This window comes from Schistocerca americana, chromosome 4 (genome assembly GCF_021461395.2).
Source record: "Schistocerca americana isolate TAMUIC-IGC-003095 chromosome 4, iqSchAmer2.1, whole genome shotgun sequence".
NCBI classification, from domain to species: domain Eukaryota; kingdom Metazoa; phylum Arthropoda; class Insecta; order Orthoptera; family Acrididae; genus Schistocerca; species Schistocerca americana.
The window spans coordinates 212,266,534-212,287,092 of NC_060122.1; the positions used below are offsets into that span (position 1 = coordinate 212,266,534).

Here is a 20,559-nt window from a genome sequence, read left to right on the forward strand (position 1 = left end):
GATACCCAGATACTATATTATCTGACACAGTTACTTAAATACTCCAGGATGACAACTTTTAACTGACCAGCTAAATGATACATAATGCAAATTTTATTATAGTAATATAGCAATATCTGGATTTTATGCTACTCAGTAATTAATCTGACTCATCAGAGGGGCTTTCTTTCCAAATCACCCTAATCACATAACAAACTGGACTTTAAAATTACATTCTTTACTTCCAGTACATACTTAGTTTCATTTTTTATTTCATACTTACATCTTACTCAAGTAACAATAATTTGAAAATAAAGTCATAAACTAGAAACTTATTTGGATACACAGTTTCTTGGAGTCCACACTTTTTAAACAGTCAGCTGTAGAAATACTAAACACGGAAAATAACTTTTCGAGCTCGGCTATTGGGAATTCCACCTCGCAGACGTAGTCGTCTAATAGCTTCTCGTAAGTGTTTCGGCTGTAATGGTCCTGTTTCACCCTGTTTATCCATCACATCAAGTGCTGCAAAAGGAAATAATAATAATTTCTGGTGAAAACAGCAGAGCTTAAATATCGGCATAAAAGTATGTGCAACATATCACTCCTTACCTTCTTCCACAACTTCACCAACAAAAACTTTAGCAATTCCTGACATAGCAATGACAACATTCTGTGAGACAGAACATCCTGTAATTGTCTGCATCAACTATAAAGAAACAAACAAAATATATTTATTGGGTTCTGTGTGTGGATGCATGAGGATTGAGGGTGAGAGGAAGAACATAAAACCTTTGTTAACATGCAGAAAGAATACATAGCTGAAACTTATGTGAAATGTATTATGTATTGCTTACTATTTGTGGTCTTTTGTATCTACCAACAAATTAGGTGACATAACAGTGCAATGTTTACTTAGTAAGTATGGGTTTGAAAAAAAGACAGATGATGATCACTGAGTTATAATGCTTGTATTTAATGTTAAGTTAAACATACATGTTATAATTAATATCCAGTATGGTGAAGTATTGTAGAGGAGACGCCCTCCATCTAAAACCATAGGACATATGACAACCAAGAAGTATGAAAGATATTTGTTGAAGAGGGGAAATGACTTTATGCATCCATACACTCACTCATGCATAATATTTTATAGATCCTTTCAAGAAAGAGCACATTCAGGGAATGAGTCAAGGTATACACTGAGATAAGAGAAACAAACTGCAGAAACTTAATGGTAAACTGTATTAACAATAATGTATCACTACATTGTCTAATGCTATTCATGCTTATGCCTTTTAAATTCAATCGAGTAAATTAGTAAGGAATGAAACTGACTGCATATGCGAAAGATTGGGAATAAATAACTGCAAGAGGCAGCACAAGACAGGAGAATCTGGAGGAATCATGTGAGATTGGCACAGGAGCTTCGAGTCTCTTAGAAGCCTACTACTAAAACTAACTACTAAACTATTATTAAGGAATTTTGTACTCCTCAGTTTTACTGTAATGTGCAATCAAAAAGTAAGGAACCAGAGGCAGTAAAATGAAAGCTGCTGGAAGCTTTGTAATGTTATTGCTGGCAGAAGTTACATTTCTTACAAAAATTTTGAGGTATATAACTAGTCACTAAAGGGACATGAATGTACAACCATGTGATGACACAGCAAGCATGTGCATGCACTGACCATCCATTACACTCAGTTGTGCTGAACACAGTTAAACAGATGCTTCAAAAGAAGAAGAAAATGATGTAGTGTGTTGCCTGACAGCGGGAGGAGAGTGGGGGGGGGGGGGGGGGGGGGGGGGGATCATCAAAGAATGGCACAAGTGTATGGAAAGCACTACATGTCATTCAGGGAAGGATGGTGGTTGTTGTTGGTCAATGACGCACAGTCTGGAACGCCACACCACATTATTGATGCCACTGTCCAATAGGTGGATGCCCACACCCTTCAAGACCAGTGAGTTACAGTAGCAGCCATTGCTGAAGAGGCCACAATTAGTGTCTGAAACATTCACACCCACCATTATTAAGGACAGATTGGAATTTGACAAAGTGTGTGCCTAATGTGTGCCTCACAGTCTTCATTCAGTACAGGAAGTGTGCTGAATGGGTCTCTCTTGAACATCTGCAGCACTATGCCAAAGAAGGGAATGAGTTCCTGTCATGAGTCATCACTGGATATGATCACTTCAAACCCAAGCCAAAACAAGAAAGTCTCCAGCGAAAGCACACAGAGTTGCCACCAGGCAAAATGCACTACACCCCTTGGCTCTTCTTTTGAAACCTCCATTCTAATGTTTTCTGCACAACTGAATGCAACGGACGGTTGGCGCATGCGCATGCTCACTCTATCATAATGTGGGTGTGTCTCCGTGTCCTGCTAGCAGCAAATATGGGACCTCTGTGCTCTTACAGGGTGCTTCCATTTTCAGAGAACGATTTAATTTTTTGAAATACAAAGAATCTCTTCTATTGCTTCCTTTATAATGGGATTTATTATAACAGTGGTATCATCTGCAAATAGTACTAGTTCTGCTTGCTAAATGTTAAGTGAAATGTGATTCGCATACATAAGGAGCAGGGCTGGACAGAAAGAACTATTGTCCATGAAGCCATCAATTTGTAAAAATTTTAGTTTTTCTAAGACAGTAACATGATCTACACCTTAAAAAGATCACAAAAAATACTAATGACAATACTTTATTATTTAAGGCTCGTACTATTTACTGAGTGAATGTCTAAATAGCTTTCTCAGCTGAGCAATCCTTCTGGGATCCAAATGGTGATGTGCTAAGGAACGGTTTCTACTTAGATGTATGACTGCTCTCGAATAGATTATTCTTTCAAATATTTTGTTAAAATATATCAGTAAGGAAATTGGATGATGATAATTTAAATCTTTCTTGCCACATTTTTTATAATGATGTTTAACAGTTACATATTAATTATGTCTGGAAAAATTCTCTATGCCAGTGATGCATTACATGCCTCACTAAGGACATTAAGTTAGAACAACTTTTCAGAGTTCTGTCTGAAATTTCACCAGAGAGTTTTATAATTCTTTTAATTTTAGTAAAGGATGTTGGTGCTACTACTAATTGCTTCAAGTTTTGTGGAATGACTTTTTAATACATTCTTTTGCTTCTTCAACTGAACCATTTACACCTAATTTTTTATGCTACATTTAGAAAATGAGAGTTAAAAATACTCACAACTTTTGAATTATCGGACACACTATCATTTAGTTTAATTGCTATGGTTTCTTGTACACTAACTTCTTGTCCTGTCTCCCTTTTGACAATATATAGTTCTAATCTTGTCACATGTATTATTAATTACTTTCAGGATGTGCATACTTCTGGACATTTTAATGAGTGTCCTTAGAATATTACACCATTTTTTGTATGACACAAGTAACACTGGATCTTGACTTATTCTGGCCTTCATATAAATCTACCTCTTCCTTTTCCATGAGATATTAATTCCTTTACTTAACAATGGATAAAGTGTTTCCTTAATGGGCTTCCTGCATAATTTTTTTCAAAACTACTTTCAATACTGGGATAAATTTATTACGGAATAAATTTAATTTTAAATTAGCATCTCTACATACACCTCATCCTGTATCACCTCTTTCAACTTAGTCTTAAAACATTCAAGCAACTGGCCATTCATCAGCCAAACAGAAATTTTGTCCAAGTCATCCTCTTTCCTCCTAAAGTCACTCAACAATAATATTTTCCTGTGTGCTACAGCATCGACAGCAAAAGCAGTTGCAGTTTGTTGCTCAGATCATTTATGTAGGCTATATAGGGAACAAAAATGGTCCTGTCTTCCCTGGGGTAGGGTACAGGTGTCTCTTAAGAACACTTGGTGTCTACAACAACTTATTGTGTTCTATTAGTTAATAATTCTTTGAGCCGCCCAAAAATCTGTGAACCTCTTCTGTATGCTCTGATCTTTGTAAGTCATCTGCATTTGGACAGTGTCATGGTGCTTTCTGGAAACCTATGAATATACAATCTGCCTGTTGCCCTGTATTCATGGGTTCGCAGGATATCACATGAGAAGTGCAAGCTGAGTTTCGCACAAGTGATGCTTTTTAAATCCCGTGTTGATCTGCAGAGAATAGTTTTTCTGTCTCAAGGAAATGTTGGGTTGTTTGGGGGAGGAGACCAGAGAGCGATGTTATCAGTCTCATCGGATTAGGGAAGGACGGGAAAGGAAGTCGGCCTTGCCCTTGCAAAGGAACCATCCCGGCATTTGCCTGAAGCGATTTAGGGAAATCACGGAAAATCTACATCAGGATGGCCAGACGCAGGATTGAACCATCGTCCTCCCAAATGCGAGTCTAGTGTGCTAGCCTCTGCGCCACCTCATTCGTCAAGGAAATGTATTATTTTTGAACTGAGAATGTGTTCAAGAATTCTGTAACAAACCAATGCTAAGGATACAGGTTTGTAATTTTGCCGGTCTGTTTTTTTATCCTTCTTATATACAGGAGTCAGCTGCACTTTTTCCCCTCACTTGACATTTTGAGCTGGGTGAGAGATTTGTGATAAATGCAAGCTAAGTATCGGGCCAATGCCACAGAGTACACCCAGTACAACCAAACCGCAATTCCATTCGGATCTGGTGACATTTGTTTCCAACTCTTTCATTTGCCTCTATACACTATGAGTGCATATTACTGCATTCTCTGTATAGGAAAAATTTTCCTTTTGCAGTCTTCTATTGTTATACCAGACTGGTTGACAAGTGAATCATATAGAAGCCTTCAATCTGCTTAGTGATTTTTACATAGGTCCAGAATTTTCTCAGCAAGATCTTTCACTAACATATGATGGTGGAAATAATTACATGCTTCAATTTCCTTATATAGATACACAAAGTTCTACTTATTTTTTCTGTTGACACTTCTGTGTCTTTTTTTCAATCAAGACTGTAACAATCTCCACTTCCTCAGTAACTTCCAAATAACTCTCTGTAGCACTATTTACAATCAGTTTAAACTTTCCCATTAATCACTGTACGTCCATCACACTGGAACTAAATAATATCCATTCATTGTCTTTGTGGAGTGCTAACAACTGGTTATCTGCTCTTTCTAACAAAAATATTCCCTTGCCTCCCTGTTGGGTTTATTAACTTTAGTCAAAATCATTGCTATGGTGATATCATCATCCCCAATCTCTGTCTCTAGACTGAGTCTGCTAGTAAGGTCTGTCCTGCCTGTAGCTACAAGGTCTAAAATATTCCAACTGCATGTGGATTGCCGATGCAGTTGCTCAATACAGTTCTCAGAAAATTGTGTTCAGAACTACTTCAAAGACAGCCTGCTGTACCACCTGCAAGCAACCCATTGAGCTCCCAGCATGTATAGAATTCGTTAAGTTCACCTCCAATTAATACTACGTGACGAGAGTATTTCCTTGCTACTGAGTGCAGACTTTCTTTAAATGATTCTAAAACTGTTACGGGCAGAATTGGGTGGCCAATAATAACATCAGATGATTAACTGGAGTTCACCTACACTGTTTACTTGTGTCAAGATAATGTCACAGTCAGATTCAATTTCAACCACGATAAGCTCATATTTTTGTTGACTGCATGAACAGTTCCTGTCTTATGGTATCTCATGTGTCTTTTTGATAAATGTTCCATCCCTCATTAAATATTTTCGAGCTATCTACTTCGGGTTTAATCCAGCTCTCTCTTTCAATAACAATCTGAGTGTGACACCTTTCCTGGAGGGCAGTAAATTCAGGAACTAGTTACAAATGCTCTGGGTTATTTTTAAAATTGAAGTCTTTATTTTACATGCAGTGTGATTTCACTCTCTGCCTATCTATTGCCAGTATTCATCAAAAGACCTCAAACTACTGCCTAGCCAAAATAACCACCCACATGCACCCCACACTTCTTAAGTAACAGAACACAGTGTGTTGTGCTTGGTGGAAAGTGCTCATCAGAGACAAGGGTATTATCAGGAGAACCCCAGGCACATGTGATAGGAGTGCTTTTATTTTCTACATGCATAAATGACCTGGCAGACATGTGAGTGTAGCAATCTGCGGCTTTTTGCTGATGATGCTGTTGTGTACAGGGAGGTGTCATCATTGAGTGACTGCAGGAGGATACAAAATGACTTTGAAAAAAATTCTAGTTGGTGTGATGAATGGCAGATAGATCTAAATGTAGAAAACTGTACATTAATGCTGATGAGTAGGAAGAAAAACCTATAATGTTCCAATAAAGCATCAGTAGTGTGCTACTTGACACAGTCGCATCAAAGAAATATCTAGCACTGCAAAGCAAAATGAAATGGCATGAGCATGTATGGATTGTAGTAGGGAATGTGAATGTTCAACTTCAGTTTATCATAAGATTTTAGGAAAGTGTGGTTCACCTGTAAATGAGACCGCAGAACCCTAGCCCAGTCCATTCTTCACTATTGTTTTTCCCAGCATGTTGAATTAAAGTAAGACATCGAGGCAATTCAGAGGTGGGTTGCCTAGATTTGTTATCAGTAGGCTCAACATCCCTCAAGTATTACAGAAGTGCTTCGGGGACTCAAATAGGAAGCCCTGGATGGAAGGCAATGTTCTTTGCAAGGAACTCTATTGAGAAAATTTAGACAACCTGCAAGTAGAATCTGACTGCAGAACGACTTCACTGCCACCAACGTACATTTCACGTAAGGACCATAAAAAATAGAAGACTTTAGGGCTTGTATGGAAGTATTAAGACATTAGTTTTTCCCTTGCTCTATTTGCGAGTGGGGCAATTACCCTCAGCCAGCATTGTACTGTGGCTTGTGGAGTACTTATGTAGATGTACACGTACTCTGCTACCCACGTAGCTGTCTACTGTGTGTACTGTATCCCTGACCTGTAAATCCTCATAGGGAATTTTGCAGTGGAAAATAGTCCGAAGCTGGACATCAATAAGTCTAGGTGCCCTAAGTCAATTATATCTGATTGGGAAGCTATTTCAAACTCTTTGAAAATAGCTATTTTCCATTACCACTACTAAAACTGTTTCTAGCTGTTTTATAAAGCTTACCATAGTTTCCTACTTGTGATCTGTAATCTATCAGTTTCGCAATAAGGGCCTCAGTCTGAAACAAATTCACTGAAACAGATAGGAATCACAAACTTGCGTAACACTTCGGACGAGTCAGATACATACTGCTGTAGTTGCATTAAATGACAGTCCGATACCTCTTGGTGAGCACCTGGCTCCCTGGTGAAGAAGAGACAGAGAGAAAAGGTATGTCCAGAGAAAGCCCGAGAAAGTATCTAACATGTTTCAAAATAAACACAAAAGTGCCACAAGCAGTCAGAAGACCCAAATATTGACACTTCTTTTGAAAAGCTTGTCTTCAAAGGATTGAATAAGAATGTTGTATATTAGCGACTCCTAAACCAAAACTTAAGACATATCCTGAGTGAACACACGGTGAAATGTGTCACGGAATTCTACACCAGAGAATAAATAAGCCACTGTTGTCTGGAAAGAAGGTTTTTTTTCTGCCAAGGAAAATGATTTCAGAGTTCATAAATAAAATGACTGATGCTGGGAAACCTACAGGAGCTATATCAAACATTCAAAGAAGAACATCCAGAAGTGAAAAAAGGATTATCCAAATTCTGCCCATTACCAGCCAACAACCAGTACCCATGGTGTATGTGTTTGCTAGATTCACCAAAATGTGAAGCTCATTTGCGGAGGCTTCCAAATTGAAATAGCTGACATATGATGTCAACTGTCAACAAATACAAACTGTGTCTTGCTCACATCATTTGTATGTGTGCACAGCCAAAATGTTACGTGTCAACATGTGAGAACTGTCCAGGTACAGATCCTTTCATGACAGAGTTAGGAGAGATGTTTGACAAAACTTGAGGTGACGAAGTAACACACAAACTGCTGGCATCTGCAGATAGAATTGCTCTCCAGACATGTCCATGTTCTGTGGAAAACTTCTTTGAAAACCTTGTGGATAAAATAAAAAAGCTCCTGCTGCACTCCACAGCCACTTAACAGTCTGAATTTCTACAAAATCTGAAAGTGACATTCTGTGACAATGAACACACTGTAGTATGTGATTTGGCAGAAAACTATGCACTTGTGCTGCAGGATGAAGCCCAGGAGTTCCACTAGAATAATGCACAGACCACCACTCATCAATTTGTTGTTTACTATAGACATCCACAAACTCATGCAACAGATCATAATTCAGTTGTTATCAGAATGCATTTGTTATTTATCGGATTTCCTTAAATATGACAAAGTATTCATCTTTTCCAAAATCAATTGGTTAATTTCATTATATCCCACATTTCCACAGAACACCCAAGTATATGTATTACTCCTTAGATGCTGCTCCAGTACAGTAGAGAATTCTGTAAACATATCTCTTTATCACAATCATTTCCACTCTATGCAGAAAGGCAGTTCTTTGCCATGTCACATGGCAAAAGACCATGTGATGGAAACCCAGGCACCATCATGAGAGTTGCTGCTTGAACCACACTGCAGCACATCTACAACTCTCTGACAAAGACACCCAGATACTTGTTTCAATGACATTCCAAGGACATCATAGTGTTTCACTTTCATTAAACAAGTAACAGTATGATGAAGAAGAGTCTCACCTTCAAGAGCAGTTTTCACAGCTTCATACAGCTGCAGATAGCCACAAGTTGCAATATGTTATTCCTGCAAGCCATAATATCCAAATCAAAGTTTTTCTTCAATTCACTAGACATCATAAATAAATCTCTATGATGAACCCAACAAAACTCATACCTCAGTGATATCACAGGGTTTGTTGCTTATATGTACAAAGGCCACGGATATCTTGCATGCGTTTTGAGTGTCACTGAAAATACCAGTGTGGTTACAATTAACTTCCAATATCCTCATGGCCCTCCACTTTCATTTGCGTACCCTGAGAAATCTGACTTCTTTACTGTGGACAAAGAGGACACAGGTTGGTGTAAGAATGGCAAAAGGCGAAATGTATGTCATTTCAGCAAAAGATGCATAAATAGTGCTATATCTTGCCACCCAGCACTGAGGCAAGGTAAATAGTGATGATACTTTTGTCATGTTTGTGTAAATCTGAACCTATTTACTAAGACTTCCATAAACATTTGGCTGGGATAGTTATATTATGTCTTGCATCAATGAAGGTCAGAGTTCACAGTGTATTACCTTGCATATTAGGAACACTTACTATTGGTCCATTAACACTGCCACCTTACTGTGTATTGCTAACACACCACCTATTTAAAAGTTAACATACCTTTTTACTTCATGTCATTTTGTTACAATCTGCATACAGTCTGTACTGCATTATTGCATCATGCAGCTGTACATACTAATTTACATATCCTCACCCGAATGTCATCCCAACTTTTTTTTACTATGTTATGCAGTGTAACATGGAGCTGCAGCTATATCTGTCTTCATCCATTTTGAAAGCAACATGTTTCAAGATGCTCAGGGTGAAACATGTACATTGTTTAAATATGGTATGCTGCATGTTGGCTGAATTCTTGTTCTCAAACCTTCCCCAAATTACTAGTTTCTCAGTTCTGTCTCTATTAGGACAGAAGTTACAGATGTTTTTGTCTGCAGAGTCTGTTGAATTTTCCAATCTTTTCAGAACTTTGGGGGGAAGGGGATATTTACATAAATCTAATGCACCACTGAATGTAATGCCCCCATCCATTTTTAAAAATTAAAATCATAAAAGAAAGGGTTTGTTGGTGCATCAGTAAAATAATGTCCAACTTGATTACCTACATAACATGCAAACAAGAGTATCATAAATTACATGCTTTCCTCATCGTTATTCACTAATGTCATCATTACTGGTATCCTTAGAGGAGTGTACATCACAAACAGATTCATTCCCTGTTTCCCCATCATTCTCTATGTTACCCCAAAGCACATCATCTTCACTGCTATCCAGAATATTTGAAATATAGTATTTCTTGAATGATTTTATGGCCAATGGTGCTTCGATGCTTTTCCAGGCAGCTAAACACAGAGTGCAATAATTTCAGGTGCAGCACACTTCGTTTTTTCTGTCAGTCACTTCACAGTTTGGTTCACAAAACCACTTTTCGTATTGTTTCTGAATGTAAGACTTTGAAAAATTTATTTATACTAACATCCAAGGGTTGTAAGAAAGAAGTCATTCTTACTGGAATAATAACAAGGTCACTGGCTAGGCTGTAGACCTTGTTTCTTGATGTTGTCAGTGAGGCAACCATAAAATGCATCATGACAAAGCATTGATGGTAATTTGGAAAGCCCACCAGAAAGGAGTTACCGTACATTTTGGAGCCAGTCAAGTATTAAAGTTGCAGAGACCTACTCCTCCTCTTAATTTCGAACAATGACATCATCAGGGAACAGCTTTTCATTTTTAGAGGTCTTGGGGCTTGCTTTCTGCTGGAAGATTAAGAAAGGGAGAAGTTTGTGCTCATCTGCTGTGACTGTCAGCATTACAGCTATGTGGTATTTCTCACACCCTGAGGTTTAGATGGTAACTTCTTTTGTCCCCTTCTCATCAGTTGTGTAATTACGTAGCACATCAAACTAAACGGTGTCTTATCATTGTTGCCTATTTGGCCTGTCGAAAAACTCTTCTCTTTCTGAGGTGCGAAGACATATTGCTGAAATTCTTGAGGATTTTTCTCAAAATCTTGTCAGAATGGCATACTGCTGTATGGCATCGTAGAGATTTCAAAAGAGAACTAGTGAACAACTCACCCATGCCTAGCCTTAAACTCTTTCCTTGATTTATTAGAACTGTAACCACCCCTTTTGCTTTGTTTCTTGTGGTGTCACTAACCACATACTAACCATTTTCCTCCTTTCATGGACAAATTCCAAAACTTTTACTTCAATGTCAAGATGTCTTCCTTTGTGAGGGTCAGCGAGTTTCTTTCTAGTAGTGGTAGTTGCAAATAATACAGATTTCTGTTTCTTCCACAAGCAAATGCTACTTTCAGCTACACTTAACTCTCATCCAACCCTCCTGTTACCATATTTTTCAGCATAAAGAATTACTTTATACTTCGAAGTAGCATCATACCATGTTGTTGTCTGCTTGCCTTCCACTTCGTGGCTACTTAATGCAAACACACTACACAGTAATAGGCCAATGTGATGAATTTGAACTGTACAACAATGCACTATGAAATAAGAAACAAAACCTAAATTTCAATGATGTTGCCAATGAACAACTGTGTGTGAGCATCCCTCCCACCCCCCACCCCCCCCCCCCACCCCCCCTACCCCCGGTCATTTTGTAATGTTCCCACAGAACAGTTCATCCAGGGCTTATAGACATGCTCAAAAAGGAACCATCTTCACGCTAGTGTGAGCAGCACCCTCATCAATGTGCCTGATGTCATCTTCAATTGTATAACTAAGGGTGCAGTCTGAACCGCACCCCCTAGTATTATTGCATTACCTTGTTTTACAAGATCCTCCCTAAAGAACCTAGATAAGATATGACATCACTGAGCTCTGCATTTAGCTTAAAAATGCCACTTACCTGTAATCACACCCACAGAGTTCTGAAGCAGTTCTGACATTCCTGGCCCATAACTACTACCCAGCAAAAGGACCTTTCTTTGGGCTTCTTAAAACAAGTCTTCCCACATTTTGCTTTCTCCTTGTGCCATATACTGTCGGACTGCTTCAAAAATTCTTTGGATATCTCAGTTATTTTGTTCTCAATCTGAAAAGCACCGAAGATATTGGGGACAGCTATACTGAATCGTGTCTTTTGGTCTAGACTACTGCAGGCTGCAGTATGGAAAAAGTTTAACTCATCTGGCACTTCTCTCAGATTACCTCAACATTCCAAGATTAGGTACCCTCTTTCAAGTATTGTGTAGTGGTAGTGACACTCACTGCGTAGTGACACTCACTGCCCTTCCAGAAGCGACCAGCACCATTTCTCATGCAGGGTGTACTATAACATCACACATGGAAATAATGCATTCCTCTAACTGCCGAGTTTTCAGAAAGTGCCATGTTATGGTTGCTAAGTAATGACTGATACAATTGTCAATTATTAATACAACATACTTGATTGTTTAATGTATCTGAACTGTATCTGACCAGGTTCTTGTATTTGTTCGCAGGTCCAGTTTGATTGAAGACCAACATCTTGTGTGACATCATCACTGTGATCCAGATCATCATGCTGACAATTGAACAATTGAACAAAGAGTGTTTCTTGTGGAGCATGTGTTCTGCAACGGAGGCAACTTTACCTCGGCAGTATTGAAGACTGTATTGGGTCATGTGGAGTACCCGATACAGCAGGTTTCGTAGTAGGTGATACGTGCTACAACAGATATGTGTAGTGTACAAGGACATTTAGTGAATAAGGTCACTTAGTGCAATAGTGTGAAATAGTCGTAACAAAAATGTTAAATGTGTCACAGAGCAATGAATTTATATTCTTAATCAGGTAAAGTAATGTACAGTTAGGATAAGTCATCATCACTTTGATATGAATTTCGGGATGTTTTGAAGAGAAAGATCACATTCTGAAATCAGTGTTGACAGTGTAAACTTTTTCACTCAGTTTTGTAACTATAATTCAATTACTAAATTAATAGTGTATAAATGTTAGTAACCTTTTTCAATCAGTTTTGTAACTGCAATTCAATTACTAAAATTCACTGTTTACCATAACACAAATTAACTGTGTGAACCGTTAATTTTGGAAAAGCTTAACACATGTATCTTTGCACGACAGGACAACATATTCTTACAGAAATCACCAACAAAAAATCTGAAATTATACTCGTAATTAATGTTTCTGGAACATTCTATAAAGAAATGCAGTGCAATGTCACGCATATTACGAAAACTAGAGAAGATTCATTTAAACTGTAGACATAACCTGATTCAGAAAGACAATTTGTATCATAAATAATGTTAGAAGAATGATTCATTAATTTTTTGCAACACGATTTAAAGATTTTGTGATGTATGTAATTATTCTGCATTTTAGCCTTCAAATGTTGTAAAATGTCATTTCAAACGTTTGAATTGTAATTTTGATATTGTAGAAATATTACCACCTGAAAATTGTTTCTTAAAATCGCATAATTAATTAAATCACGTAAAGATATTTGAGAATGTTCTGGACTGAATAATAAGGACTTAACTGTTAACTGTATATATGTCTCAAAATTGCACTTGTAAAAGATCATAATTTCGGAGATATGCATTATCATTGTACTCGTTTTAATTTCTACTAAAACTCTGTAATGTCAGTTTTTGCTGCATTAACTTATTGCAATTGTAACATCAAACATGAAATAACATCATAATGTCAAAGAACGTAATTGTTTAAAGATGTATAAATACACTTTGTCAAAAGCCTTGGGGGAGTGCGGAGTATGATTGGAGGACTATCTGCTGTGTTCCGGTTCCTGTAAAGTTGGGACAAATAAACAAGTGTTATCAACAGATTAATTGGTGTATGTCTGGTAGTGACCCAATACTTTCTGCAGCGAAGTTATCACCTCCAAAAATGTATAACATGGTACTATCAGCTGTACTATGTTAAACCTGAGCTGATGGGATTGCTACGTCAGTTTTGGTGAATTGAGATGGTATGAGAAGTTACGTTAGATTTGACATTGCAGCTGGGCTTCTGGACCTAGTTACGTTTTAAGCTGCATTTGTATCAAGGTTCCCAGGAGTGAAGATGCCAAACCACAATGCTGTATGGAACCTCATCGCCAAGTTTTGAAAGACCGGAAGCATTCATAACAGTCCAAAATCAGGCAGGCCACCCACATCCACATTCGAAGAGAAGGTGGCAGAGGTGCAAGACATGATGCTGCAAAGTCCAAAGAAAATGGTTAGACGACTAGCTCAGCAGGCCTACATGTCCATGGATTCCACTTGCAAGATTCTCCTGACGTCACTCTCCATGTAACCATACAAAATGTTGGTCATATATGAACTGAGAGACACCGATCGCCCGGCGTGTGTGAACTTTTGCAACTGGTTTCTGTCCTTCCCGCAGGACAACAGTGAGGGGATTCTTGACACAACGTTTTTCACAGATGAGGCATGGTTTCACCTCTCCAGTTATGGGAATAGCCAGAATACTTCGAGAATCCACATGAATTTAAGGTGTCCCCACTGCATGATCAGAAAGTTGGTGTTTGGTGCTCCATGACTCATACACGCACCACTGGGCTGAGCTGCTTTCAGGACACCATAAATGCAGAACGGTACAGCACCTGCATTCTGGAGCCCTTCCTAGGTGAACTGAATGAGGACGAAACTGAGAATGCATGGTACCAACAGGATGGGGCTACTGCACATACCATCCACAAGGCGATGAACTTTTAAAGCACATCTTTGGTGACCGTGTCATCTCTCGAGGACTCTGGGCTCCACATTCACCTGAATTGGCTCCAACGGATTACTTTCTATGGGGACTTTGAAGGGAAAGGCCTACGAAGGCAATCCACACACCACACAAGAACTCCAAGCTGCACTGACACGTCATATTAGGAATATCATTCCGATGTTCTTTACAACATATTCAAGAGAATGCAGAAATGTGTGCAAATGTGTCTTCAAGTTCAAGTGGATCACTTCCAGCATCTCTTATAACTTCCATGACTTTAATATGGCAAGTCATGAGTTGCACAGTTACTTATTGAACACCGTGTAGTTGTCATCTCTGACAATTCTGCTACAATCTGCATACTCGTCCATTGTGACAGTTAATGTTTTCCACTAAAAAGTTTTGTTCAAAGAAAGATAACACCTAAGGTATTTCTAAAATGGATTATCTGACAATGCATTTAAAAACACATTTATTGAGCAACAAATGTGTCACACAACGTAAATGTACCACATCTTCTAAGCTTAAATACTTTGTGTAATGAAACTTGCTCACAAAAGAAAACGAAAATTATTCACAGGAGGAACTCTGCTCATAAGAATTAAAATTATGTATGGATTATCATGTCCATACGAACAGTAAAAGCAAATGATTTGATCTAAAGTGTCAATAGGTGAAGATTTTACAATCAATTCAAATGTTACTGCCGCAGAAACATAGGTTAGGTTAGTTTTCAAGCACTACACATTAAAGATAAATCATTATAACTGTCACATTATATTTAGCCAATAGTTTTGTAAAATAATGAATTCATGCAAAAATAGTAACTTCACAAATTTACTGATATTTTCGTAATACTAGATATTATAACTTAGCTTTGATGTACGATGACGATATGATGTACTTTTGCACTATAAAACTCACTCTTTTCTAGGTATAGATATGCTAAAGCCGCTGTAACCATAAATGCATTAAAATTAAACTTCTGTAACTATGAAATGGGACCAGCAGTATCTGAACTGTTAATTTAGCTAATCTGGAGAGGAGTTCAATAACAGGACGTTCCTCAAGTGCAACAATCGTGCTACACTGAAATAGAGAATTGATTAATATTTTTACACGTTAATAGATAAATAAATGATGAAGGACTATAGCCTGCACACAGTTTAAATTGCAGTTCTTTACGATAAGATAAACAGTAGGAGTTTAGGTAATATGTTTAAATACATCCTATGTGTAAACAATTTACTTTAAGTAGCATTTAAAGTACAAACAAACACTAAAAGTTACAAGGTAGGGTAAGTATTTCTTGGCTACAAGGAAGTATGAGTAGTAAATACATAACAGTTTCTTCCAATCCCGTCTGCAAAACCAACATTACAAAAACATATAACAGCAGAAATGAAGATCTCAGAATATGCCCTTCACACACAAGTTTAAAGAAAAACATAAGTTGTGCATGGGAATTAAAATTAATAATGAGGATGGATGCAGATGCCATGACAAGCTTCAAAAATAAAAATCTGCCATGAAATAGATGTTGCCCAGATGGAATCTATTAGCCTACTTTCAAACTTAAGTATACTATATGTCATACATTTAACATTATTACATCAGTGATTAAAGATTTTGGTAGCAGCATAATTCACCCTTTCTGAGCAGATGTCAGTTCCAATGGAGGTCATTTTTTCTTTTGACTTAATTAGGGAGGTCATTATTCATCTAGAACTCATAATGAATTCTTCTTCTTCTGTAGTGGTCAATCCAAGGATTGGTTTGCAACAGCTACAATGGTAGCTTGTCTCCATTCTGTGAGTCTTTCAGCTTTTCTCTTCATTTCTTTATAGGTGTCACATTCCACATCTTTCACAATTTGATCCATGTACCTCAGTCGTGGTCTTCCTCTTGGTCTTTTTCCCTTGACATATCCCTCTATGATTGTGTTCAGGAGTCCTTTATGTCTTAATAGGTGGCCTGTAAATTGCACTCTTCTTTTAACAATGAAACTCCAGAAGCTTCTCTTCTCACCTGCTCTTTCCAGAACCACTTCGTTTGTGACCTTGTCGATACATTTTATTTTGAGCATGTGTCTATAGCACCACATTTCAAAAGAATTTAGCTTCTGGTCTTCCTCTGTCCCGAGAGTTCATGTTTCACACCTATAGCATGCCACACTCCACACACATGATTTCAAAAATCTTTTCCTGATTTCAATGCTGATGCTCTTAGATGTTAAGATGTTTTTCTTATTGTTAAAAGCCGCCTTTGCTTGAGCAATTCTACTTCTCACTTCTGCCTTGCTCCTTCCATCCCTGGTAATATTACTGCCCAGATAAGTAAATTTATCAACTTGTTCAAGCAGTTCATTGCCTACATGAACTTGGACTTTCACTTGATATTTTTTGTCGCATGCCATTACTTTTGTTTTTGCTTTATTCATTCTCATATTATATTCTTCCCCCATAACTTTATCCATATAATGAATTACTTACAGCAAATTACTGAGTACGTTGATGCTGTAATCCATTCAATTCTTGGAGCAGTATCTCACTAACAGAAAAAGTGCTTGCCATCTTCCTGTCATACCAACATTACTCATTGTGCAGATTTTGCATGTGTGCTCTACTGCCAGTGTGCTCAGTAGGAAATGATCGTCTATATATAACCAATGTACTGTGGTGTAATCAATAGATTTTCTGTACCTGAGAAGTATGCAACTACATTGTTATGTCTGACCCAGTGGACACATGGAATATTGCTTTATTATTTTGTAATGATGATTGTACTGTGAAACTGCTGCATTACCACCACCTTTAGTTACTTTCTACCTACAAACACATGTCTGTGACTAAGGGTAAGTTTTATTCTGCAGATAAAAAGGTACTGGGTTAAATTATGAATTGATGCAAAGATTTTTTTTCTGTTACTTATCAATCCTTTTCACGTTTGACAATGATCTGTTAATGCGAAACATGGAAAGTTGCACTGTGGTTTGGAACCCATATTAAATTATATGTCATTTTATAACTAGCTGGAATCATTTGAAAGCTAAGAGGAAGGCAAAAGGACCATGTCTATTAAATAAACTACATGTTCAAACCAACCTTTAGGAGGGTGATAGCTTTAACTTTTTAGAGTAAAGAACAGTTTTCAGCAAACTGTCTTGCAGCACTACATTCTCTCTGTGGTCTCTACTGATAGTTGTTTCAAATGAAGGTGGTTAGGCTGCTGGCTGCAGTAACTGCAAACACTGAATAAACATTCATGTACAGAAGAAGATGTATAAAACTGAGAAAACAGCCAACTGCTTTTGAAGGCACAACAGATTTATCAAAGCATTCATTGTCATCTGAAGCATGGAGTAATTGGAAGATGGTCACAGGAAAAAATAATTTACATTAACATGTGAGAAAATTGTAACACCAAGAAGGCTAAATAAGACTGAAATTAACTTCATAACACAGCATACGAACATGACAGAATGCTAATTGTTAGGTATCACAAAAACAATTATAAATCCAGTAATTAATTTTGGTTAATAAAGACCATCTTCACACCCGATTACACACAATGTGTTAATCATATCAAGCTGGCATGTGTAAATAAGGTAAATCACAGTTTATAGCCAAACAACCTTTGTTGTATGCTAATAAAATGTTAAGTACCACTGGCATAGTTGTAAAAGACATGCTGACTTCCTGAAGAAACTCATTAGACTGAGTCCAATAAGATTATTCAGAATCGGCATGTCTGTTATAACTATGCATGTAGTACTTACATTTTATATAGATACAACAAAGCTTGTTTGGCTAATATCCATGGTTGTGCCATTTTTACATATGCCGACTTGATATGATTACCACAACGTGTGTTCCCAGGCCTGAAGGTGGTCATTACTGACTGAAATTAACAACCTGATTTATGAATATTTTTGTCATACATAACTGATATAAAAAATATGTAAATATCTTCCTGCATCACCACTAAAATTTTGCTGTGACTATGTCACAACCTGTGACAAATAGTTAGGATTGTTCAACTGTATATTATCTCACTCTTGGAGAATTCACTATGGTGTGAGGCTTTGAAGAACTTGGAAAGCATAGCATATTATCATAGTTTTCTGTCTGTTTCTCAACCTAAGTTGTATTTGGTAAGTTGGAATCTACACTCATACATAAAATCATAAATTCCTTACTAACTCATCTCATCAACACGCTGCTTTCTGACTTACATATGCTTATAAATGAACTTACCCTCTTAATAGATGCCTTCGGAAAAGCTGACCTCCTGTACATCTCATATCTATCCAGTTGATCTTCAGTGAAATTGGATACCAACACTCTGAAACAAAACATACACTTCCTATGAATTTTTCATGTAAGTACAATGTCAACAATGTCTATGGCTGACATCAGAGTTATTACTTCTTCTCGCTGAACTTATTTTTTAAACCCATTTCAGATTTACCCTTTAATTTCTTCACTGTTTCTCAACATACAGATTGAATAATATCAGGGAGGGACTACAAACATGTCTCACTCCCTTGTCAAATACTCTCCCCTTTTCAAGTGCATCAACTGTAGAAACCGTAAACAATCTCTCTCTTCCGGAATGTTTTATCCCTGCTACCTACAGTATTTCGAAGTGTGTGTTCCAGTCGTCATTGAGAAAAACTCCTCTAAATCGACAAATGCTATTAATGTAGTCTGGCACAGGAGTAACATTTTTACTATTGAAAATTTGCTTTTGTTATATACAAATTTTGCACAGTTATATAACCAGAAAAACACAAGTCTGGTTCACACTGCTTTTAAAAGTGTTGTGCATCTTGTTCAAACGGCTACACTGTAATTCCACATTATCATTAAATTTTGTTTTTAATGTCTGCATTTATAGCATTTGTACATTTAGAGGAGCTTTTCTCAATGACAACTAGAACACATTCTTTGAAATTCTTTAGGTAGTAGAGATAACATTCAGGGAGAGAAAGATTATTTACAGCTTATGTAGTCGATGTACTTGGAAAGGATGTATTTGACAAGGGAGTGAGACCCGTTTTTAGTCCCTCCCTGATATTATTCAATCTGTATGTTGAGAAAGCAGTCAAGAAATTCAAGGGGAAATTTGGACATGGGTTTAAAAAAATAAGTTCAGGGACAAGAAGTGATAACTTTCAAGTCGGCCAAAGACATTGTAAGTCTATCAGAGACAGTGTTCTTCTTCTCATTCTCCTGCCTCTCTTCCTCCTCTTCTTCTTCTTCTTCTTCTTCTTCTTCTTCTTCTTCTTCTTCTACATATATAAACTTTAAGTCCCCTGCTCACTTCTGTCTGTCTATTCTGGCTAGATACTACTGTAATGATTTTGATACAGTTTTTACTAACAGGTAAACTGATTTACAAGAAAGGTTTGTGTATACAATTTATAATTAAATCGGGCATATTGCCTCACTTATAATGAATTAAAATCTGCCACAACTACGAAGACAATACCATATCTACAGATGAATGATACAACTAGCAGCACAGACTCTTACTACATGATCGAGAGCGTCCATTTCATCTTCACCGCTTCCTGCAGCAGTGACAGTTCTCGTTCAATCCGAAACCCACGATCACTGTTGTGTGACTTATTGTTGTTTTCCACTCTGGTGTTTGTAAATTTTGTGCTGCCTGCACATATTCATGGAACAAGCCAATATTATCCAGTATGGATATGAAGTGGCATCTAATTGAATGACTCTCACTAGGCCACTGAGCCACATGAAACAATTATTACCAGACTTTATATACTATACATATGTTGTTCTGTACGATTTATAACTTAAATCCCCCCGCCCCGACACTTTTTTCTATCTGTATGTCTAGTCTAATCTCAGGAACTACTGTAGTGATTTTGGTATGGTTTTCACTAACACACAGACTGCTTCAGGATGGATTGGATGGGGCAGTAGCCCACCACTCCAATCACTGCCACGAAATGTAACTCCGAAAGCCAGTTAAATACAAAACACATAACTTTCGTGCCTCCTGACAACTTTGCCGGTATGCATGACCTTAATCACTGAAGTTATACTGATGTGATGTTCAGTTGCCTATTGCTTTGTTTGTTTTGTTTTAGGGCACAAAAACAACTAGGTCATACGTCCCCACATCA

The 20,559-nt window shown here is 37.5% G+C and overlaps 1 protein-coding gene across 1 annotated transcript in view; it reads right to left on the reverse strand.

The window, feature by feature from the left end:
* Positions 1–201: 201 nt before the first annotated feature.
* LOC124612626 (transcription initiation factor TFIID subunit 11-like) overlaps positions 202–20,559 on the reverse strand; it is a 44,585-nt gene continuing 24,227 nt past the window's right edge. Inside the window, exons 2-4 of the mRNA XM_047140923.1 lie at positions 18,659–18,746; positions 592–688; positions 202–504 (exon numbers count right to left, since the gene is read on the reverse strand). Coding sequence (XP_046996879.1) covers positions 371–504; positions 592–688; positions 18,659–18,746 — 319 coding nt within the window. The 3' untranslated portion in view covers positions 202–370. The remainder of the gene's footprint in view (positions 505–591; positions 689–18,658; positions 18,747–20,559) is intronic.